Raw genomic sequence first — 25,599 nt, 5'->3', positions numbered from 1 at the left:
GAACTAATGAAATTGGCTAAATTCAGGCAATGTGTTTAACTTGATTATTGAGCTAACCTATTTCTTGGTTTACATAGACCAATGAATCAAAATGCCAAAATCCAGAAAGGTTGGATTTTGTGACTAAAGAAAACAGTAACTCAGTTCCACATGTTATATAAATACAACCATAAAGTAGAATGGGAGGTATTGATGATCACGGGGACTACACACTGACAGTTGTAAGATTTCTTTGAACAGAGAGGATCAACATGCAGGCAACACAGGAATTCACTTTATTTAAACGTCAAAAGGTGTTAAGACAGACCAGTATTCCCAGAAAAAACATGCTGTACAACTCAGCACAGCAGAGACTTGGTGAAAAGTACCATACTTTGCTTGGACATTTTATTTTTATTTTGCTTTAGAAGCTTCTCTTTTGGGGACTTTTACCCCCCCTTCTTTTACCAATAGTATAAACAGTCTGTGTTGGAAACAGTCCAGATGGCAGTAGTTTCCTTGTGATTGTTTCTGCAGTTATGTACAACATCTGGAATTTTTTATTTCATTTTGTTTACATCAGTTATAAAAGAAATTGCAAGTTTACAAAGAACAGTTTTCAGAAAAGAAAGAGAACATATCAAATAATAAACAAAAAGCAAGAAAGAGAAAGAAGCAAGATATAAGATAGCATAGAAACTGGGACCATAAATCTTCTGAGAAATTTAAAAAGTGGTATAAAACCCCCTAGAAGGAATACCATGCAGTTAAGAAACACTAACTCTGCCAATACACACCTCTCCTAAACAGGATTTTTTCACTTTTTTAATTTTTAAAAAAATGCTTTTTAATTAGAAAAAAAGCTAAAATTGTAAGAGTTGAGCCTCCAGTCAGCAGTAGCTAGTAAGCCAGGGAGACCCTAAACTTTGGTGCTATCCCAGCTTCACCTCAAGCCAAGATCTTCATGATTTGGCTAGAGCAGAAGGGTGACATGTCTTTGGCAGGGAAAGGTGCTACGTTTTCTGATGGAGTGATGAATTAGTGCAATTATCATTATTCCAACAGCTTCCACCTAGCTTTCTGTGGGACTGAGCCCCCAACTATTTAGCACCAATGCTCCTAAGTAGGAGCCACTAGGAACCATCCAGCTTTGCCCTTTGAAGTTTCATGATCAAATGGATGAAATTCCCAGTCCCCTTGTTTAAATTTATTTGCAATAAATGGAAATGAAGTTAGGATAGCATTCAGTCTGGCCTCTCTCTTTTTCCTTTAACATTGCGTTTGAATTAGTTCTCAGGCATGTAGCTCCACTCTTTCTCATAGATGTAGATCCCAATGCTTGTCAACCAGTGATCTCTCTGGGCTGGTGCTGGGTCTCTTCTGCTCAAGCTAAATAAGGGGTGTGAATAGACATACAAAGCTAAAACCAAACTGCAGAGAAGAAATTAAGCACATTTTCGCTGTATTGCTGAACACAAATACTGTGTTGTACTGCTCTCCGTAAGTGCTATTCAGTAGCTTAGTTAGATCATTTGCCTGGTTTGAATAGGATATCGGTTTCAATCCTTCACACACTTATTAAAAGCTTGAAAAGAATCTCAGGAACACACAACTAGGAAGAATCTCCCTATTATAACCTATTAAAAACGTTAGAATAGATAATCTAAGGATCGATATAATGGTTCAGCTTTTCAGTGAATTGAACTTGAATCAACTGTGATTACTATCCTGATTTGAATTACAATTTCTAATAAGTACATATTATTCTTGCTTACTTTTACTTTTGGGAAAAAGACAGCATTTGGGGGCTATTATCAGAATTTTTTAATGTATGTTTGGCCAGGTCACTTATCAATGGAAAAACTCACAGAAGAAAACATAACAGCTATCTATGTTCTGTTTAGCTCCACTTCCCTTTGAGGTTTCTATCACTCTTCTGAATGTGTACTCAATATACCAGTATTGTCCATCATTACTTGATATGATCTGCACTAGGATACTATTAATACTATTAAACCATTTTGTAGCTTAAACTATCATCAGAATCACATCCTAAGCCATAGTTTAAAAAGCACAAGTACATAGAAAAGGGTCTTAGTTGACTCCTGTCTACAGGCTTACAGTAGCCCATAAGCATCATGTTCATTAGCAGAACTGAAGGGTATAAATACTTGGAAGGAACTGACTCTGGCCTGAACTGCCCTGTGATTTGTTTTTTATTCAATGGAAAATCAAACTCAACACTAATGAATAAGCTGATTCAACTTTTTATATACTTCCAATGTACAAATCAGTAACTCCCTAAGAGAAGCACTAATCTACCCTTCGTGTGTTGTTATCTGAATAGCATACTATAACACACTACTCTTATAAACAAAATAGCCCTGCTGAAAAGTATTCCACTGAATAATTTATCAAACTTATAAAACAGAATATATGGAAACTGAAATTTCTTCATTAATAACACTACAGGGCATCTGTATTCGATTGTGAATTATTCCAATTGCAGTAAGAGATTCCAGTCTTCCTCTGTGCTCTCCCAGAAGAAGATTGGAGTTTTTTACTTGAATCAAGGTAATGCATCAGTTCTCACTTCACCCCATTTAATTTGGGACTTAATCAAAAGTTATTCTTTATCATGGGATCCCATTATAATAGCACTAGACCAGAGAGATTAGCTGGGAAGAGTCTGATAAGCTTTTTCATCTAGTTTTCATTAACTTTATTCCAGGAAGCCCTGCAACTTAGTGAAAAGAGTGAGCTAATGCAGAGAAAGCAGCACAAGAAACATGAAAGGCCAAGTTCCTGTGGAAGAAGGCATTTTAAAATTTTGCTCCACAATTTCTTCCACTGACTAAAACAGCTGCTGGGAGGTGTACATTGTACAATCAGAAATGAGTCAGCAAACCACAGTTACTCACATATTGGTTTTTTTTAAAAAGCCAAACAAATAAAAAACCCAGTATGGTGTATCACAGATACAAGACTCAGCTCCCAAGACTGGTTCCTCAGACTCATTCAGGCCATTAAGTTACAGGTTATTTACAACAGATTCTTATTCTACAAAAATGAAAGGTGTGGGGGGGGGGAGGCAAATGAGGAACCTTCATGTCAAACCAAGCACAAGGTTTGATATTTTGTAAATCACTGTGCAAAATAGCCCCAATGCAACAGGTGCTTGAGATTGGCGAATGGTGCTCAGCAAGAACATTTTCAAAAAGATAAGAAAAAAGAACATGGGCACAAATTGGGAGGAGAAAGCACCAAATGTGAAACAGAATATATCCTAAAGGGAAAGAGGGCAGAAGATTAGAAAATGTTTCCATTGGGGTGATTTAATACATTTTATATCGATAATTTAAAGCACCTTAAGTATATTTACTTAAAAATGTAAGTCTTGTTTAACTTGCATCTGAGTAAGCATAAGATCAGGATGCAAGGAAGAGCCTCCAAGGGTTAACTGGAGAAGCAGATTGTTAGAAGTATTTTTGTATTAGTGATTTATGAATTTGGGTTTAGTCTCCCTACATAGCCACCTTTACTTTTAAGACAGTGAAATGTACATTTACTTCACAGTACTGCTTCAGTTAAAAGTGGATATAGTAAAAGAGAACTCACAAATTGAAAGGGGCAGCTCCTATTGTAATTCTAGTATCTGGGAGTTGTGATAGAAGTCAGTATTTGCATCATGTATAGTTGTCCTTTTTTAAAAAAAAAGTCAGTGACATTCTTTCAAGTTATTGCTTTTTGGGGGAAAGGGATTAAATAGGACTTCAAGCTTTAAAGTAGCTCTAAATATAACTCACAAGAACCACCACTAGGATTCTAAATGACCCTACTAGTGAGACCACTGCGATTCTCTGCTACTACTGACATCACCCAAGTGCTAAAGAAGAAAGAGGTCTGAAATAGAAACTTCAACAAATATGAGGTCTAGAAAGATCCACCTGCCTAACACTTCCATTTCCAACTAATCAGATTGGAGAAAAACTGCATAGCCTTTGTAGAAATTTGGAGAATGCTACACTAATACAGAAGCACTAGAAAAACTTGCGTTGCCTACAAAATGACTGAACTGATGACACTGTAAGATGTTTTGCTTCTCTTGTACATTAGCTAAGAATTCTGGAGGCTTATTTTATATTTTCAACTCCTAAAGCCAATTAAAAACTGAAAAGTCCTAAGAAGGAATAAAAATATTATCTCCCTAATGGAATGGGGGACCTTGGCTCTTACATTTTACAGGCACTCTCTTGAAAAAGGTGTCCAAGTATGGAGGTTTTGGAAAGTTGTAATTATATCTCTCCTGTTTGCATACATTTGGCTGGAAAGGAAAATGAAGGAAGACAAAATGTGCAAACACATAATATCTTTGACCCTGTCACCAGCAAGTTGTATGGATTTTGAATGAGAAGGCTTCTCTGAGATAGAATACTCACATTCAATATCAGTTGCACAGAAGGATAGTGCAGTTCTTATATAAGTTGGCAAAAAATGTTACATATTTAGCACCTATGCTGTTGCAGAAGATTAAACAAGGACATTAAAGATTCAGCCTAGTTAGATTTTCATTTTCTATGCAACAGTTTTCTTTAAACCAGTCTGGGTGTACCTTTTGTCATCTATTATGTCATCCATTGGGTTCCAAAGCAAATTAATATCTCCATTACATAAAACAAAATATGTACATATGTATAGTTATACAAAGATAAGTGAGCACCTTGGATTTGCATGAAATAATCAGTCATAACTCCCACTATGATGTTAGATGACCCACCCATTAAAAAACAATGATTACAGAAGTATTTGAATAATAGAGTTGCTATGCAGTTGGCTACCAATGGAAAATAAGGGGAAATACATTACATTACACATTTTTCTAACAACCAAATTGCCTCTGATTTTTTGGATTTCTTGATACAGATTTTGGATAGCAATATTATGAGTTAGTTAGCTGATACTATGACTGGCAGCTACCATCATCTGAAGTTCTACTTCAGGAAATGGTTTACTCTCACTATTGATAACTGGGTGGTGAGAAATTCTGTAGTTTCATCTGCAATCAGTCAGTTAGGAAGCACTAGCTATCACAATATAGCTAGCTTGGAGCCTTGTTTGTTTAAAAAAAATAATTTGAATATTTGAATCAGCAATTATTTTGAATCAATATCACTGCATCTTGATTTGCATTTTACCAATTAATTAAATAAGGATCCACATGTACAAATGTTTTTTTTCTTATTTGTCATGTGCCTCACATCTTTAAACTCTTAAGACTTGAAGTACTGGGATGTGGTTATTTGATTGTATTCAGCAAAACTGGAATCTGAAGGAAATGTTGAAAATGCAGAAAGTTTTATAAATATTATGTGAATTGTATAATATTTATATTATTATAAAATATTAATAAGGAGATGTATCTAGCATCCAAAATGAAAATGGCATGTGGGGCAGGGGGAGAAGGGTTGTTTTCCATCCATGTTTGAAAACATTTCCTATAAATTGCTCTTAGCCACCAAATTCATCTCAGGCTGATCATCTGGATAGACAGCCAAGTCAGTGGAGAGAAGACCTTTTTGAGTCCTTAATCTAGAACTTTAGTTTCCCTTTGATTACTAATTTAGAGGACTAGTTCTGTTGAAAAACCACCCAGACAAATGGCTCCTAATCCTTTGAAAGCAAGGTCAAACCTTGTATGGTTAGTTATGAAATTTTGATTGGGCCAGCTCTGAGTTTGAATAAGATGCTTATCTTTTACTGTCTTGTCTTAAAGATCTAAAGTAATAGTCTTTACTTTAGCTTCAAAAGTGTCAACATCTTATTTGCTTGCATTTCTTTATTGTCTTCTTCCCCAGTCAGATATTCTCTACATATGTTGGAGCACAACTTTCATTATCTCCTGTTGCAGATGATGATCGAAAGTTATAGTCCAAATATCTCAGGGACACCAAGCTGGGTAAGGCTGTCCAGTTTGTAAACATTGTTCTTGGCAGATATTGACTAGACAAGAAAATTCAGTGGAATGAAGTAAAACTCCTTTGGGTGGCATTGCTTATTCCAACAAAATGAGTGAGTGAGCAACAGAGGAATTCCATTTATTAACAGAAACCTTTGCTTTCAGAAGAAGAGCTAGTTCTTGGCTAGGACTTTCATCAGGGGTCCCCCAAACTTGGCAACTTTAAGACTTGTGGACTTCAACTCCCAGAATTATGGGAGTTGAAATCCACAAGTCTTAAAGTTGCCAAGTTTGGAGATCTCTGACTTACTTTGTCCAATATAAGGTAATCGAATAAGCATGTAGGGATAGGAGGATGATTTTGTTCATTAGCTTTAGGTGTTTCAGAATGAAAGGCAGCTGCTGAATTAATTAGTCAGTCAACCAACTAAGCAGTTCTAAACAACATAGTCAATAGGCATTGGGTGTTATCCTTCCTTCCTTGGGCTCTTTCTGCTGAACATAAACTATTCCACTCTTGGAGGAAATAGGAGGCATGGAGACCTAAAAAAAAAACCTGAGACAACATCATATTTATGAGAGGAATAACTATTGCCTACTAAAAATCTTTGTACTTTGTTAGTACAGCCTTCTTCCACTAGAGCCATGCAGATGTGTTGAACTATAACTCTCAAGCCAGGCAGATTGTAAACAATCTTGGAGACAAGGGTGGAAAGTTTGCACAATTATCTAACTTTGTTGATCAAGATCACTTTGTATCTGATGTTGTTTACAAGTAAAACCTAGGTTAAATAGATGGAGGGTTACAAAAGGACTTCATTGATAGTAAAATAGAGAAAATGCTGAATGAAAAGGCTCTACAAAAACATAAGAAGCCAAGAAATTGTATACTTCTTACACATTATGCCAATCATTTAATTTCATACTCTTGGCGTAGGAAAAGCAGTGCAAAATTCTATCCTTGCATTATCAAAATTATTATTTGAATACTAATTTTTACACAGATGGCCAGTATTCTTGGCAAGCGTTCATTAGTTCAAAAATTCAAGTCTTTCTATTTTACATGTTTGCTGAGTTAAGGAAAAGTTAAAGCAGTTTTGGAAAAAGATGTAGGCTATAGGCATACCTAGACAGGTCTTCTGTTCCTCCTTATAGGCTTGTGATCACATCTGGAGCATGTGCTCTTTACAACGATCACTACCTGTACTTACATCCTGTAAAGTAATTTTTTGTCCAAATTGGGCCCCTAACCATGCCCAAGAAGGGACAAATTGTTCAAAATAAAATTGGGGGGGGGGGAGGAGACTGGAAGAACAACCCATGTTCTAAAGCAGCCCAGTGAAAACTAGGCATCCTCAATGGCCATAGAAGAATGGGGTATGGTGAGGAAAGAATTGTGTAACTATAAAGAATTTGGATGGCTGTTTGGTACAATAAATAAAAATGAACTCTCCAATGCAACTTTTTAAGTGTATCCTGAATTGTTATATTACACTTACATAAGAAGAAAATAAACCAGCATTGGTTTCACAAGGTTCCTTTATGGAAAAGTCATGGACAAAAAAGACTCTATATACATTCTATATAGGGACTAGGTCAGTGCAAAATATACCATATGAAGCTGGAAAATGTTCTTACTCACTTCCTAAAAACACATTTTTTAAAAGAGAAAATACTGAAAATCTGGGCAACATCACCTGAATGCTCAGAACTATATAAGACCAAAGGTATTTGGCACAATGTGTCTATCTACAGGCCTTGTGAAAGATTTGCCAATATAAACCCAACAGGTTCCACCATGAGGGAAAGCAAGAGGCAGTGATAGGAGCCATGAGAGGATGAAAGATTAACCCAGGGGCATTGGCAGTGGGGTGAGATGATTAAACAAGCATCACAACATCATGTCTGTTTTGTAAATATGTTTCAAGGCCTCATGCACAAACAAGAGAGAGCTTGCATCACAATGACACAACGCCCATTTAGTCACTTTGACAAAAGCACTGCTGCAGATGCCTCTGGGTTAGTATGTTTTATTATTAAAATTTTAGCCCATGGAAGAAAAAAGTGTGCAAGAACTGAGGTTACATTTTAAGAAATTTGACACTTTTTAGATGTCTCTTCTCACAGGCTCTGCTGAAAAGAGAACTAAACAGATATAGTGCTTAGATTAAAAAACAGTCTGCTGTGGATTGTTTGGGACCCATTTCATCAATGAGGCATTCTGCCATGAGATCAAAGTGAGGGAGAATTGCCTCAGGAAATCATTTTGCTCTGATGTCAAAGAGTTCTGCATGCACAGAAGATCTACCTAGTAAAGTAAAACAGCTATACTGCTGTTCAGAGATGGGGATTTGTGTTATTCTGTGGTTCTAATTGGAGGGATGCTTTATTCAAGCTTTCAATAAGGTATCTCTTCATATGTCTGCATGGCACTACTGAAAAAGCAGAGGTGTGCATTATGGAGAACCTAATCATTATGTCTTCCTACCACAGAAGCTAAAATTTAGACTTTTACCTTATTTGATCAAAAGTAACAAAAGCTTATGGCTGTGGAGTACACTGACTCCTCCTATAGTCTAATTTCTTTCGACTAGAAGCTGGCAAATATGCCTCAAAGAACATCAGTAGGACATTTATAGAACATTAGAGTCCGAGGGCTGGTCTGACATCTATAATTTCAGTTTTTAATGTAAAACACATATCAATAGAATCTACACTGACATTTTCTTGAGACAAATTCTCTAATCAGAAGATTTATATAGCTAGTCTAAATAGTTATTTAAGTATATCATAAATCCTGGGGGAGGGGGGGTCGCTTCATATGAGAGTGCTCTTCAGTTGCCCCAAACTTAATGCCTGATAGAGATCAAGGGTCAAGATTGATTGGAATTGCAATCAAAGTCATCTAGTTAAGGGAATACTTGTGTAGTGATGGCTATTTGTTTGGCAAATCATATAAATGACACCCAAGGCTAAATGTTTAAATGTATATATTCAACCTTGGTTAAAATGTTACTTTCCAGATGTATCTCTCCCCCCCCCGCCCCCGCAAGTTTTGTATTCCTCAACCAGCAGGACTGTACTGGTTGAAGATTAGAGGAGTTGAGTTCCAGCACATCTGAATGGCAACAGACTCAAGACAGCTCCTATAAAAAGGATCTATTACCCTGTGTCCCCAAAATAAAGTGAGAGAAAATGAATGGAAGAAAAAGAGATTTGCAAGCACATTGATAAGCAGTACAAAACTGGGGGGGGGGGATGATGATGTTGCTGTCTATTAAAGGATGCACTACAATGATCCATTCTCCCTTTGATCACAGTTTTCTGACCTCTTGTGCTTTTCAGAAAGGAATGATATGGAATGGCACAAGAAGGGGAGTCCACATGCAAATTGTGCATAGGTTGTGCTGCTGATTCAATTCTGTGTGCATCTGATGCAAGCTGCAAGGATCCAGGAAGTGGATTTAAGTTACTGGAAGTCATCCAGTCAGCACCAATTTCAGTTGGAGGGACTGTGTGGGAATGAAATTCACAGAAAAGTAAAACAAGAAAAAGATCAACTGAAACTGAAAAAAAAAAAAACCTATTAACTCAGGAGGCTCCTTCCTGTGGAACCAGAAGCAGATGACTAAACACAGAACATAATTCCTAGAACCAAAGAGCAAATGGAATGGCCCAGATTAACCAAATAAAATAAAGTGGAGGAGAAAAAAGTGTTTATTGGGAGTTTGAAAGTAAAAAAAGACCTTCATGCAGATTAAATAAGGAGGGTACAAAGACAAGAGTTAACAGTCTTACTAGGTCTTTGCCTATGTTGATTGTGGCAGAAAAGTCGAAGGGCAGCAACTGCAGAAAACGGCTCCAAGAGCAGCAATGACGCTTTCTCATGCTTTCTGGGATTTGCTTTTTTTTATTTTATTAAAAAAATCCTCATTTTAGGGTTCCACAAACTTGGCTATTGCCCTGCCTGTTAGCACTAACCCTGCAGAAATACAGCAGCCAGCTCTGTGTGGCTATCTCCAGTCTCTTGCCTTACACAAGAACATTTATGTTGGGAACACTGGATGTGAGGGATTTCTTGATGCTCCCCAATCATACTGTAAAACCAGGAGTTTTTGACAGAGGCAGAAAGCCCAAGAATAAAACCCACCATTCTCTTACCACCAGAGTTATTGGAGGTGGAGTGAGAGCAGTGTCTTGCAAAGGAGACCCAACTGTTTCCTATTTCACTGTTCACCTGCACAGATCCCAAAGGAAGTGACCACCACTCTGGGGTGTTTATTCCAGACTGCAGGTTCCAGAGAAAAAAAGAAAGAAGACCTAGGAGTGAAGACAACCAAGACTGGCTCATTCGTCTCCATTCTATCGCAATTCAGTTATTTTTTAGAGTGCAGACTGCACATTGGGGTCCAAAGTTTCTCGGTCAGGAGACTCAATGTAGTTGGCTGCTTCCTGGAGCTTCAGCAACATTGCCATCTGTATAGGTAGGATGAAAGACTGGTAAGTAATGATGAAATATACCCACTTTTCTCAGCTTGATGCCTTCCCATGCATTGAGGCTCCCCTTCTTTTCAACAGTGGCTGAGTTTTAAGAGAGCCAGTGTTACAGAAAGCAGCAGAAATAAGGCAGGTTGGTGCAGTTATAACTCAATAGATGTACTTCTGATTGAAAATAATCTGCTGAAAGGCATATATAGGGTACCAAGATTCTCACAGAGAGAGGAAGGAATAACTGTGATTATTTCAAGTCATTTGTGCTTTGGATAAGAGGGGATCTAAGATAATGGAAAATATGTACAGTTCTACAAAGAGAAAGTCAATGGCAATTTACACAGGTATTTGCATAATGCAAGTTTATCTTTTATAATCTACCAGCCTTATTTACAATATATACTATGAGACTTTGAATCTGAAAGGGATGTGGGAAGGAGATAACCAAATTTTGCAACCCTGTTAATATTTTAGGGGATTAAGATAAGAACACATATGGTCAGTGAAAACAGGCTAACTAAAACAGAAGAAACAGATTGTCTGTTCCAAGTCCAGAATTTGGGACTCCCTCTAGTATCACTCATCCAACACAAGTTTTGTACATGTACTACTCTGTCGGGATCTTACATTTTATATTCTTTTATAGGGACCGTTACTTCCAGGACCTCTGTCCCACAATCACTTGCTAGCATCAATTTCTGTTTGGCTCAACAGAGGAATATATGTGACCGTGTTTGCTTCTGTCCTATATCATCCATAACTCATCAATGATTATGTACATAACTATTCCATGTAGTTTTTTTTCAGTTGGTATGTAGTGCTCTTTCTTTGACTTATACATCTTTGCCACCTTGTGGCCATATCATGATAATGCCACAGCTTAGGGTTTCTCTTTTGTGAAGGTCCTTATGCTTTCTGAAGAGGTCAACAATGCAGTCTTGATTATATGGCAGAGGAGAACAGAGATTTGTCTCCCCCATGTTAACTTGTGCATTCAGTCTACCGCTCTAGTGTTATTTCAGATATAAGGCATGAAGAGGGAGAAACAAAGATTGTAAAACAGAGAGGGACATAATGGAGAAACAGCCACTCTGACAACATTACAATTGCCTCCATAGAGCAATTAAGCTAACAAATTAGTAAGGGCTGTCAATTTTTGACAAAATGAAAATTGATGAGGAAAAATTAACTTTTCTATTCCTATAAGCTATGTTTTTTTTGAAAAAAATTAATAGGTCTTTCCATTAGTGACAAGAACTGGGATAGTAATTCAGGAACATGATTCTGAGTGAATGAAGGCAAATATAGGTATTTCAGGATAATGTTGCCGGATACCATCTGGGTCTGTTACCGGGCCAGAAGCTTTGTCTTCCGAGCTTTTGGACTTATGCTGGAGCCCATCTTTATGGAACCTCTCTCTCTCTCTTTGGTCACGGTGACCGACCCAGATTAGATGATTCTGAGCTCTCAATTTAATTCTCAGTAGCAACTATTCTCATTTGCAAGTATGAAAACTTACCAAGGGATCTGATTCCAAAGAATTGGGTGTAGAATCCTTGCCACTCCGTTCCTCTGGAGGAGACACTATGCTGTGGGGCCCCACACTGGGTGGAGGGAGATGGTATAATTTTGATTGGTCTTGCTGGGCTGATGGCCAAGGCAGTGTGTCTCTCACCCACTCCACAGGGTCCTCCCAAGCAGCTTTCTGCCCATGCACCTGCAACACAGAAGTGTGAGAAAGAACTTGCTAGGGGTAAGTGGCACACACACACACACACACACACACACACACACACACACACACACAGTCTTCCAGCTCCTTCACTGAGGAACAGAGTAGAACTTAGAACATGTTCAAGGAAATAGAGGACAAGATTGGAAGGAACAGCTTTTCTTCGGGGTTTCATGAATAATTCAGAGTAAAAGGAAATAGCAGTCTGTAGCTGAGGAGCATACATGCATATTGATATACAGGCTTCAGCCACATCACTAGTTCTTTTAGAAGAGATGAGGACGCATGGGAAATTACCTTGATCCCATCCTTTGCTCCTTCCTGAAGATAGGGGATAATTGAATTGTTCCATAGATCAATGAACCAGGTTCGGAAATCCTCAATACCAATTGGGCATGACAGGAAGAAACAAGGACCTGGTAAACAGTAAGGGGAAGAAGGTAAACTACTAACCAATGGATGAAGATCAGACCTATTTAACATCTAGTCTCAAGAGAGTTACTCCATTATCATACTTGCTATGGCTAAGAGGAATCAGTATGGAACACATTTACTCCTTAAAAAAGACATTAATTTCCAGTTCCTATGACCATAGTGAGAAGCTATCTGGTATACAGGATTTGCCATTCAATTCTAGAATGTAATTACAGACATTCTGGCCCCTTGAATATTGCAGAGAAGCCTATAGTTAAATGGATGAGTTTGCTCCCTAAAATTTGATAAATTCCAACCCCACAAAGATATCCTCAACAATACAGAAAATAAAAATAATGAATATGGCTGTCAAAAATGTAGACTAAAGAAAAATAAGGATTATATAAAATAACAGTCTAATAAAGAATAAATAAATCAGAATAACCTAGAAAACTAGACTAGACTCTAGAGTGACTCTAAGGATATGTACATTGCTTTCCCCTCACTATGAATTAACTGCATGGAACTCAAATGAGAGGTCGAAGCTTCCATGCAGTGTCTTAACCTTTCTTTTATTAGTCCAAAAGAAGGTGCAATGTGATGGTGAGATTCATTTCAGCTTCCTGGATGATAAGCTGAAGCTTACCAATAAGAAAGTCAGAAGTGCTATGCTTCTCCAAGAAGGTATGGAGGTGATACCAGAGCTTTGGCACCCAATCCAACACACGTAGCAGCTCATCCCGGTTGGCATTGACATCACTGTCAGACTCAAGTAGCTTCCGACGTAAATAGCGCACCAGGAAGCCATTAGCTGGCTCCACGTTGTTGGAGAAAGTCAGCATCCTACAGAGTAATATGATATGTTGGTCCATGACAAAAACAGAAAGTACGCAACCCAAGCAAATTATCTCCTTCCATTGTCTTTTCTAAACTAAAATATCGAGTGAAAGGAAAGAACTCATTCCAGAAAACAATCTGCATAAAGTACATACTCCCCAAATACAAACCTTTGAACTTTACAATATAGAAGAGACATTCTAAATAGACATTACTGTAGTAATTACCTGAAACTGAGATGGAGGCCATGGTTTGGAGTCATTTTAACAGGCTGGTTAGTTGTTCCAATTATGTAAGGGCTGAAGGAAAAGAAAGAAAATTGCATATAGTGTATTTGGATTCTGGAAGGGAAAACATTTTGCTTATATACATGACTTATATGGCTGCCTATCTGACATAATGACTCTAAGTGGCTCATAATATACTCAGAACTTCTTTATTCCCCCACTTTCAGTAGAATTGGGGGGGGGGGTTGGTTTTGTTTTGGGTTTTTTTGTGCCTTCCAGTCAATGTTGACTCCTGGAGACCGAAATGTTGAAGATAAAATACTGTAGTATGGCCACCTTTTTCTGGTAGTTTCATAGTATGGTATTTTATTGCTTTGCTCTGAGGCACAATAAAACAGACTCAGTTATTTTGATTACAGTATTAGGTGTTTGAGACATTGGATGATCTATCAGTCAAACCACAACTTGCTCTATGATCCTGAAGAGAGAAGTTACAACCCTTCTTGCCTATGCCAGGTTGATCATCCAAACTAAGGATGAGAAAGTTCTCTTATTTAATGTCATTCATGTGTTATACCTGAAATAATGGTGCAGCCATGTCATTCACAAAAAGTTATCATTGTTAGAGGTACAGGATAGGCAGGAAAAAAAATCACAATTTAGCATAATCTGTAAATTCTTCTAATTTACATAGTTTACAGGGCAGGATCTTTATTCTGGTATTTGTAAGTTCAATACCAAGACATATCTTGGTTTCTCACCATTTGTGATATTTGCAGGTAAGTGCTCCATTGACAAGCTCACTGATGGAACCAGGCTCACTCAGGTCATCTAAGAGAATAACTAATGGAACATCGATCCCTGTTTCCCGATCAATCTGATTGGCTAGATTGGAGAGGTAAAGTTGTAAGTCCTGGTGCAAACAATGAAAGTAATAGGTTATTGTATCAATATAGACAGAATATTCAGAAACATTACAATTCAGAAACACAGGGACATCAGGAAAATTCACTGGATGGTGGGCTTATCGCCAAGAACCACTAGTTAGAACTTAAAGTAATTATGGATACTTATTCTAATTATGTTAATAGAACACTGACAAAGGGCTAGAAGAATAAATTCATGAAAATTAAGACTTCAATACTATATCTACCTACAAAGTTTCATTGAAATTAAATTTAGAATTACACTGAAAAAATGAATGATTCCATAAGGGATAAATTGTCCCAACTAAAATAACAGAGGAAGCTATAACTAAGATCATGTAAAGATTTGAGTTAAGATCTGGAGATACTGTCCTTGTGACTATTCAGAAATGAAACCATTAAAAGTTCCCTACCTTGCATGATTGCTGGTGCATGTTGAAAGTATTAACGATGCCTTCAATAACCTCGCGGCCTGAACGTTCCACCAGGTATTCAGCCAGACGATTGGTCAGATAGGTCTTGCCAGTTCCACTTGGTCCAGAGAGAATAAGGCGCCGGTGCTTGAGTAGAAGGCTTATGTAGTGCTGCATCATTGGTTTGGGGATAAGAGTCTCAAAAACCAGGCTGTCCACACATTTTTCTTTCAAACCTACACCCAAGAATATTACAAGAAACCTTCATAACATCACACAGTAGACTCAATTTTGCAATACAATGGTCTTTCATGCGCCAGACCAGTTTCCTTCTTTTTGTAGCAATTTTCAATTGTTTACCATAGCTTCTTCCTAGTTAGCCAGAAATATGCATATTGTAAAAGCCCCATGCTTATCAGACATCATTACTCCTACTTTGAAAGGCACTTAATAAACAGATTTTTTCATCAAATTGACATGTCTGTCTGAAAAGGACTTATGAGGAAGGCATTCAGATAAACTACCATTAATTATTCAGACTCCCAATTTGAGAAATTCAGATTAAATAATAATCTGAAGGGATCTTGAATCTGAGATTTATTTCCATGTAATACCATGGAATGCTATACAGAGAGAATGCTATGCTAACATAAACAAGTACAATTCTTTGCATATAATTAGTACAGCATAGTGCTACAGTGTTACGGTCATCCTCATCACCTATCATCACCTCATTCTGGATTTAGGAGTGCTTTCCAGAGCCTGACTTAATCCTGTTGCTTTTTCCTCTCTCTCAGTCATTTGGGAATAAACAGTTAAGAACCAATGGAACAAAAGCAGGACCTTTCAAAGTCACAGCAATGCTGGTCACACCCCGGCGGGAAGGAGGTAGTTCTGGTGGCTCCATGTCCAAGATTCTTTTAACATGGTTGATGCTGTAGCCATAGACAGACTCAGTGCTGAGTCCCAGAGTCAGAGCAGGATCCATCTTGGTGACATAATCCTAAATAAAGGACAGAAAGTTTTCCAATTAGTGAGGCTCTCAAAAAAATAATAATGCTATGCTTGTTCTAAGAATACAGTGAGGAAAGGGAGGATATGCATGATCTTTAGAAATAAGATCAGCTATAAAGATAAATAATAACTGCCCCTACAAATATGTCTTAAAACAACAACAAAACTCCCATATAGCATCATGTACTCTGTTCATTGATCCACTGTACTCTCTCCCGGTTTTTCAGTTCTCCCTGTCAGGCACTCAACATTCTGTGGCCACTGAGCATGCTCAGCCTACCACGGGTTATTTTAAGAATATATGTTGTTGTTTTTCTCCTCTCCCTTCCCCCCTCCCCTCCCCTTTTCTTTCTTTGCATTTTCTACAACTGATATCTTCCTTTTCTAGTTGACTTTAAATCCATATTAAATTTAAATTTTATCTAAATTTATCATATAGATAAATATTCCATGAATATGTGAAATAACTTCAATTGCAATGGTAAAGATTGATAGCAGAGATGAACTGCCCTCCTTAAACTGATGTGATTAAAGGTGAATAGCTAAAAAAAACACCACAATTTTCATTTATTCACTGTATTATTCATATAATGTTTGGAAAGATCAAAAGCTAATTAACTTTCTTATGCAAAAGATTAAACTCCAGCAGACAGCCCCTGGTTTGGCCATATAATAGTCAAGGAAGAAACTCTCCCCCTCCACCCCCCGACCTCTCTGTGTGTGTATAGAGAGAGAGACAGATGGTGATGGTGTATTGCTTAATTTTATTAGGTCCATTTTGTCTTTTTTTTCTCTGCCATTTCTCTCTGTCTCATTCCTCTGCTATTCTGTGATTCTTTTTAACTTAGCAGTATTAAAGATGGCCAGCAGAAAAGGCAGCATTTAAAGTTCTGTCTTTAAACCCCAGGAGGAGCAAGTTACATAAGACTGAGCTATGAACGAATCCAAATTTTGAATCCAAAATTTAATCCTCTAAATATCTGAAATCAAGTTTTTGAAGATGGAAGTGCACCAAAAAAAAGTTGTCATTAATTAACAACTTACCTTGAAAACCTGACAGACAGCTTCATCCAGCATTTTCCAGTCCAATTTCCCATTCACTTTGCTACTGCCCAAATAAAACTCCTGCTGCTTCAGGTCCTGGAAGCCAAACCAGAGGTACAATATGGCTGGGGATGTTTAATTCTCATTAAAAATTATATCCCCTCACCCAAATATGTTGCACATCAGACATACTGTCCCAAACAGTGACCTCTCCCTTCTTGTGATGGTACTTACTCCTTTGATAATATGCTGAGGTGGCATGCGCACTACTATTCGTAGAACCAGTTCATCCTTCTGGGTACCAGCACTGATGCCATCCATTGGCGACAGTTCTGGAAAAGCAAAATTCAAGCACATTATATTTGATCACTTCATTTTAATCACTGAGAAAACCTGCCTGTCGCAGACTGAAATTGAGTTAGTTGCATGTATTTGTCCATGAAAAAAAATCTATTCATTCTTCCCCCTCCATTGAGTCCAGAAAGTAGAATATTATTTTTCTTTAAAATTATTTTTAAAACTATTTCCAAAACCTGATGGGACAACTAAGAACTCTGCTTTGGTTTATTTGAATTTAGTAGCCCTCACAGAGAAAGCCCTTATGATTTGAGGAGAAGAATATCTCTTTTACTGTTCCATTGACAATAGTTCCTTGTCACTCCACTTCAAATTTATACACACACACACACACACACACACACACACGTGTGTGTGTGTGTGTGTGTGTGTGTGTGTGTATGTATGTATGTATGTATGTATATATATATGGTATTCAGCTTTGTTCAGGTATTTTCCCACGTCATTATAGTTGTGCTTTTAAAGTTGTGCGTACATCCTATGCACAAGCAAACCACCCAAAAGCAACTTGCACAAAGAGGAACTAAAAGCCCTGCAAGCCTTAAGGAACGACAGCAGCATAATCATACTTCCAGCAGATAAAGGTAATGCCACAGTAGTAATAGACAGAAAAGACTACGAAACAAAATTGACATACCTACTCCAAGACTCCACATACAAACCCATAAACACGGACCCAACCACATATCTCGAAAAAATAACCAAGAAGAAAATTATAACCAGCCACATGAGCAAAGAGATCCAACAGACGATCATCCCAAGAGAAAAATCTTCCAGATGCCCCAAACTATACGGCCTCCCAAAAATACACAAAGAAGACATACCTCTCAGACCCATAGTCAGCTCCAGAGAAGCACCACTACAAAACCTAGCCAAATACCTAGCAAAGCAGCTACAGCCACATGCTGAAGCAGCAGCTTCACATGTACAAAACTCATACCACCTCTTGGAAATGATCAAAGATCTACACGTGGAACAAAAAGATCTGCTTGTAAGTTTCGATGTGGTTTCACTATTCACTCAAGTCCCAATAAAAGAAACTCTCGAGATCATCAAAAATAAATACCAACCACCCAACCACCTCATGGAACTAACAGAACGCTGCTTAACCAACACATATTTCATATACAAATGACAAAGATACAAGCAAATTGAAGAAGCCCCTATGGGATCACCACTGTCACCCGTCATTGCAAACCTGTTCATGGAAGAATTTGAATCCAGAGCTCTAGCCAATGCCACCCACAAACCCAAACTATGGTTAAGATACATCGATGACACATTTGTGATTTGGCCCCATGGAAAAGAAAACCTAAACAATTTCCTAACACACCTAAACAGCACACCCCCCAAAATCAAGTTCACCATGGAAATGGAAACAAACAAACAACTACCATTCCTAGATGTACTAATCTACAAAAAAACAGATGATACACTAGGACACACCATATACCAGAAGAAAACACACACCAACCGCTACCTCAATGCCCAATCCCACCACCACCCAGCACAGATAAACTCCGTGGCCAAAACACTAATCGCCAGAACCAAACGCATGGCAGACAAGACACACAAAAAGACTGAACTATGCACCCTGACTAAAGTACTGACAGCTAACGGCTTCAACAAAAGCAAAATCACCAGCTTGATCCACAAAAACACACTGAGACATAATGGAGGCCTAGAAGATGAACAGACCTATGGAACAGCTGTCCTGCCCTACATAAGAGGTACTACAGACAAAATCAGTAAGATACTACACAGGCATCACATCGAGATTGCCTTCAAAACAGACAGAAAAATAGCAGCCATCCTAAGAAACCCCAAAAATAAAATTGACCTGGAAAACCAAGGCATATATGAAGTCCCCTGTGCATCATGCCCTGCCACATACATTGGACAGACCAATAGAAGAATAAGTACCTGCCTAGATGAACACAAAAATGCAGTAAAAAAGCTGGAACACACTTCCTCACTAGTCCAACACATGAAAGCCGCAGGTCATAGCATCAACTTCAATGGCACCAAAACCCTAGCCACTATAGAAAACCCCAGCCACAAAATTATCAGAGAAGCCATAGAGATTGAAAAAAGACCTGAAAGCATGAATAGAAGAGATGATTCCACCAGACTGTCAATTATTAGGAAGCCTACACTCACAAACAAAAAAATCTCCACACCACAAGCCAGGCAAACACCTGGGCACAAACAGATCCCCCCTGATACCTCCAGCTCAAACACACCCCAGCCAGGCACCCAGATGAAACCTAGCTTCCTAACAAATGATAGCCGTCCATTTACTCGGAGCCAAGCTACACTAAAAGCCTCCAATACAGGAACACAATGTTGCCAGCCAATCAAGACACAAAAAAAGCCACAAAACAGACAGAAGATATTAGAAACACCAATCAAGCAGAACACAGCAAACTCCAAGACCAATAAACACAAAGACTCCCAACCAATCAGGATGAAGAAAAATCCATTCTGGCACAGCAGTAGGCTAGCCCCAAATTTAAAACTGAAACATGTTGTGGCTCCGGGTTTGGAATCTGCTCCTGTGGCAGATATGAGTTTGAGCGACGAAGATATGGCAGAAAAATATGAGCCAGCATTGCTTAGTGACTTGGATAGTAGCCAGGATGAGGAGATGGATGTAACAAGGGGAGATAAACCTGATTTAATAGAGTTGTCAGGACCTTCGACCTCCTCTGGTTCGTTATCTGAGCAGCAGCCAGGAATGGCTGACAGGGAAGGCATGACAGAGTTTTCCAGCGGAGATGACAATTTGGAGAACTTATGGCTTGACGTCAGAAACAGGAGGAGGCTCAGACGCCAATCGCAATTAGGGAGGAGGCGTAGAGCCAGTAATTAATTAGGAAATTAACACGATCCATAAGTGGATAAAAGGACACGGCTGGGCTGGTGGAACTCGCCAGAAGCAAAGTGTCTAAATGGAGTGAAGATATGCAATAAACTCTCTGAGCCTTGTGAATTACTGCTACGCCAGGATTGCCGGACAGAGTGTGGATTTATTGCGTGTTTTGGAATTACTCCAGCCGTTCTCTTGTGGGGGTTTGTTTTTGATTTGAATTAATTCTGAAATGGCTGCTTTTTGTTTTGCTCGCCTGCAATTAAAGGGGAGACATAACAGAAACAACTGTAAAAGTCTGACTCACAGAGGAACACAATACAAAAGCCTGATGATGGCAGATGAGATTCTGCTGAAACATTGCTACAACTTTAAAAGCACAACTATAATGACGTGGGAAAATACCCGAACAAAGCTGAATACCATACATGTAAGTACCCGCGAAAACTTAAGAAAACATATATGTGTGTGTGTGTGTGTGTATGTATATGTATATGTATATGTGTTGGCTTATATCCAACTTTTTCTCTATTAACTTTCTTTAAAATCTGTCAACAATTCTGGTTTTAAGGTGTTTCCAACTTTCCTTTTTCTCATATCTTCCCAAAAGCTGAACAATCCTGACATTTCTACATTCTTTTTCTTTTTTAAATAATTCATTCATTTCAAAAGGTACAAAATGTAACAGATGTAGTTTTCTGGTCAAACTTTCATAAATACTGGCTTTTACATGCCGATAATAATTTCTGTTTAATAATTCTATGAATACTATCAGTTTAACCTGTGATTTTTATTTCTCTGGTGTATGTTTTGAAACTGTTTTAATGTCTTCTTTAGTAAATAAATCACTATTTTTAGAACGTTGTCTATGTATTTTTTTAAAAAATATCAGATTTTCCTTCAGAATCTCTGATTCAATTTTACGACAGCCATCATGTATGTATGAGATGATTAGATTAGACAGACGCATGCATGCAAACATGTACACTATAAAATTAGTCTCTGGATCTAATCTTATGCTTCTTCTCCTGGGGCATCTGTTCAAATATTGAATATTTTTCTTCCCCCAGCCCCATTTAGATTCATAGAGTCTAACACAGCCTTTATTTTAGATCTAAGCACATTCCCTTTTCTTTACTCTGGTTCCACTTTCCCCTCCCCTTGTAGATTCTCCATTTGAAAGTAAGTTCTGTTAATAAAACAAGTGACATTATCAGCAGTCTGTGTATATTACCAACAGTAATTTGCAAAGCAATGTCTGCACAAGCCATTCCTTATACAGAACAGCTGGTTTCCAATTGGTATGGGTTCAAAAGAAAAGTTCCATTTTGTGTACACCCCTAATTACTATATGTCACATTCTCCCTGATATAAAAGAGGACTTCACATAGCATATATCATTACCCTCTCTTTCTCCTATGAGCCAATTTTGATTCTATCTTTTAAGCATAGACCATTAAACAACAACAATATGAGAAGATCATGATTGAGAGGCAAAAAGTAAATTGCTATCTATTGTTTGGTGGTCCCATTTTCCCCTTTTCTTTGCTTACCTGTATCAGTTAAACTGGGGCTGAAAGAGTGACTCAGCTGTAATCCTAGGGAACGCCTTGGGGAAGATGCAGCAGATGAGCTCAAAACATGGCTGGGGATAGATGATGGCCCAGGTGCTACTTTTAGCCGGTCATTTTCAGCTTTCAATAGATCTACTTCCAGCTAAAGGAAATGAACAAAGAGCAAAAGCTTGGGATAATAACAACATTCATTCATACCATTCATTTATTTAGAGGGTTTATATGCCACTCCCATCCAAACTGATCTGAGCATTTATATAAATGTAGTTAAAAACTGCAGAATTAAAACCAAGACAACAAAAATATAGCACCATAATAAATAAAACTCTACATCCATTACACTTTGATTACAGAAACAGTGATGGCAATAGTTTATTGATTGATTAGTCTTATGGTTATTTCTTAATTATAGTAAGCAGTTTGTAACAGTCCTATTGAAAAAAACAGTTTTGGCAGCCTTTCTGAAGCTCAGGAGGATAAGGACTATCCTGATCTCATAATAGGTGCCCACTGCCAAAACCAACTTCCAGAGATGGCAATTGAACCGAACCATGTGCTCTGTTGAACCTTCTAAGATAAACAAAACCAATTTGAGGGAGGCAGTCCTGAAGATATCCAGGATCTATGTGATGCACATTGAATTGCACCTGGCAACCAAGATTATGGATTCCAGAGACTAAAGACCCAGTAGTAAATTCTTACTTGAACCATTAGAAAAAGAGGTCCTTAAAACCAAATGTAGTTTTTGTATTTCTTTTTCACTAGACAGCAGGTGCTTGGTATCCCTTTATTTTGTTTATTAGCATTGATGTCAAACCTGCAGTAGTGAAAGTTAAGCAATAAAGAGAACAGCAGAACTTTCCTGTTTCCTAAGCAAAAAAAAAAAAAATTGAGCTCCAAAACTACATTAGTTCTTGCTTGTGCTCTGTCTCTCTCACCGTCTTTCTCTAACAACACTTATTTTTATTTTTACTTATTCTGAAACAATGTATATGTTTGGAATATTATTAGGGCAAGAAATGGTTCAAATGATATATTTGGTTAGCCATAAGGTGTGCATCTGACCTTATTTTATTTTTTAATCTCAAGAAATATGTGGGACAGTGGTCACACTGTGACCATGATGAGTTTAAAAATAGAAAAGAGCCTCCATTGGCACTAAAGAGGCTCTTGACCTTTTAAAAAAAATCCTTACCTTGGGGAAAGGCATTTGGAAATTAATCAAAACATTTAAGGATCAATAACCTATGCACAACAGTTCAAACAGTGTACTTCCTCTGATAAAAATAAAACCAGCAGTATCAGCTGCGTGTAATGTGGGGCATGTGTATCATACAATTGTTTTATTGTTTAATGAAAACACACCACAGGCATTCAGAAATTGGTCTCCGTAGCAATGTACAAATTGCAATCTGAGCCATATTGCCAGCTCTGCAGAGCACCAGTCCTACTGTTCTGAGCCGGCTCCCAAACATGACAAGCTCTCTTCAGTTCAATAAATGTTTCCTTTATTAGGAGTGCCAGCAGCCCTGGCAAAAAGTCTCTCTCTCACACACACAACAAGCTAACAAGTCTGTCCGGCAGGGAGATGAATAGTAGTCTGCCACACCTGTTCATCTTCACCCCCTGCCTTTTATCCCCAGAGCTAAGGTGGGGCTTCGCTAGCAGTGGTGGGGCTTCCGTCCCAAGGATCGGCCTTATAGATTTCCACTGCTCTCCTCTCCTCTGCCTTCTGCACATCAGCATGTCAGGCACTGGACCCAGCTGTTCCCCCACTTCCTCACCAGCCACCTCCAGACCTGGGGGCTGTTGACTCTCCTGGATGCCCCAGGCTCCGCCTCTGTCTCTATCTCTGACAGTTACATTCCTTCTTCCCTCTCAGAGCTCTCAGATTGCCTTGATGCTGGCCTTTACTCCCATGCCGCCTCCTCATCAGATTTGGCTGCTGGAGGGGCTGGCAGCCGACAGGCTACAACACCTACCTGCATGTTATGCATAGTTTCACGCAACTGATCCAGCTGATGGGCAGAGTTTAGGGCTTCCAAACGAATGTCAGTCAATTTCATTTCTTTTTCCCATAGTTCTGAGCGTAATTCTGAAACCTCCTTTTTCTCTGGTTCTTCTTCATTGGTCTGGAAAAGTCTGCATAGGGAACAAAAAGCCATTAAAACAGAGAATAAAAGACAAGTACGTGCATAGAATTAATGTTATGTCAAACTTAATCTAATCTGCCCGTTGTGATCTTCCCAAATACCACACTGCCCACTCAAGCCTTCTTCTTCTGCTTCCAGTACAGTTGGAGGCTGGACTTACTCAGTGGTATCAATGCCTACGGAAGAGGAGTTGGAAGACTGGATGGAAGGAGAGGCTGTTTCCATGGATCCATGCTGCAGTTTTGGTGATGATGGGGCTGAAGAATCAGGGGTGGCAATTTCCTCTATATCAGAATAGGAGGAGGCAGATTTTGGACCCTTTTTGATGCTGAAAGCTTTGTTGAAAGAACTTCTTAACTGAAGAGGAAAATACAAATATAGAAAAGGTTAGGAAAGCCCACCCAGAGTCTTCATTAAAACAAGGAAATTCCTCTCTAATCGTTTTGAATATTTTTCAAGACACTCAGTATCCTTGAATGTTTTGTTTTTTTAAAAAAATCACATATATCATATTCTAGACAGTATGTTTCTCACATTAACATTAAGTAAGCCAACAGCTGTTTTAAGAGAATTTATACTCTTTCAAATACAGATTGCTGCATTTAATTAATTATTATTTAAGATACAGATTAATATGCATTTCACCCATAAGCATGCACTGAATGGAAAAAAAAAACACACCATTTTTTCAAACATCTTTAAAGAATAGGAATGCAAGTACATATAAAAGGTGATTAAAAGGTTAAGAAATATTCATGATTTGTGTTCAGTGCATCTTAATTAGGCTCCACAAGCTACCACCAGTAGACCTAAGAGGATTCAGCAGCAATACTGGTTGGTTTCAAGCAAGCCAATGTAAATAAGTTGGGCCAGGGAGTGGGGCCGTGAAAGCCCTTTTGACTAAAGTAGGCTTGCTCCCCTTCACCTCATGGCATGTGCAATGCCTCAAGCTGAGTCAGCTGCTGGCAAGGAAGTGAAATTATTCTAAATGTCACTATTATTATCTCGCCATGAAAAGAACCAGACTGCTTGCATGATTGGAAACCATAAATCTGAGCCCTTGAGGGAAGCTAAATATATAAACCCTGTTTGTTTGAAAGAAAGTTTGCTTGAAAGAAACACAGCCCAGCATGTCTGGGAGATTCCAAAGCAATAATGTATCTGTTGCAGGTTAGGGAAAATGCAGATATGTGGTAGGTCCTTCTCTCCCCACCCCCCAAGCAGCTAGTATAGGAATGTAAATAAATGCCCTTATTATCTGCACACAAATAAAGTAAACTATATTCAGACATGTCCAAGACTGAAACTTGGACATGTCTGAATATGCACTAGAGTCAATAATCAGCAACAACAATGGCACAGATCAACTGAGATCTTACATATAATTGCTGCCATTGTCTAATGTGTCAGAATATCTAATGTATCTGAAGGAGATTAGTTCAAAGGGTTCTGGAATTTTAGCAACAAGAATTTTGCCTCTCATGGGAAGCAAATGAGGGCAGGGTTTTATCTGTGCACAAAAACCTTTAAAAAGGTGAACAGAATGACATTGGGATAACAGGTTTATAATCTAATTATAATGCACTACCACTATCTCTTTAGATACTTGGATT

The 25,599-nt window shown here is 38.3% G+C and overlaps 1 protein-coding gene across 16 annotated transcripts in view; it reads right to left on the bottom strand.

The window, feature by feature from the left end:
- Positions 1 to 252: 252 nt before the first annotated feature.
- NAV1 (neuron navigator 1) overlaps positions 253 to 25,599 on the bottom strand; it is a 262,874-nt gene continuing 237,527 nt past the window's right edge. For all 16 annotated transcript variants that reach the window (XM_026680885.2, XM_026680886.2, XM_087962421.1 and 13 more), the window contains 13 exons: positions 24,147 to 24,343; positions 23,816 to 23,975; positions 21,813 to 21,975; positions 17,268 to 17,365; positions 17,034 to 17,129; positions 15,819 to 15,978; positions 14,976 to 15,211; positions 14,398 to 14,549; positions 13,637 to 13,708; positions 13,219 to 13,415; positions 12,456 to 12,574; positions 11,946 to 12,143; positions 253 to 10,411 (listed from right to left, as the gene is read on the bottom strand). In XM_026680885.2, the coding sequence (XP_026536670.1) occupies positions 10,319 to 10,411; positions 11,946 to 12,143; positions 12,456 to 12,574; positions 13,219 to 13,415; positions 13,637 to 13,708; positions 14,398 to 14,549; positions 14,976 to 15,211; positions 15,819 to 15,978; positions 17,034 to 17,129; positions 17,268 to 17,365; positions 21,813 to 21,975; positions 23,816 to 23,975; positions 24,147 to 24,343 (1,941 nt within the window). In that variant the 3' untranslated portion in view covers positions 253 to 10,318. The remainder of the gene's footprint in view (positions 10,412 to 11,945; positions 12,144 to 12,455; positions 12,575 to 13,218; positions 13,416 to 13,636; positions 13,709 to 14,397; positions 14,550 to 14,975; positions 15,212 to 15,818; positions 15,979 to 17,033; positions 17,130 to 17,267; positions 17,366 to 21,812; positions 21,976 to 23,815; positions 23,976 to 24,146; positions 24,344 to 25,599) is intronic.

This window comes from Notechis scutatus, chromosome 3 (genome assembly GCF_049901735.1).
Source record: "Notechis scutatus isolate UNSWTSFEM ecotype Mainland chromosome 3, rNotScu1.2, whole genome shotgun sequence".
Lineage (NCBI taxonomy): Eukaryota > Metazoa > Chordata > Lepidosauria > Squamata > Elapidae > Notechis > Notechis scutatus.
Note: the sequence above shows the minus strand (reverse complement) of the source record. Positions and strands in the feature narration are given on the sequence as shown.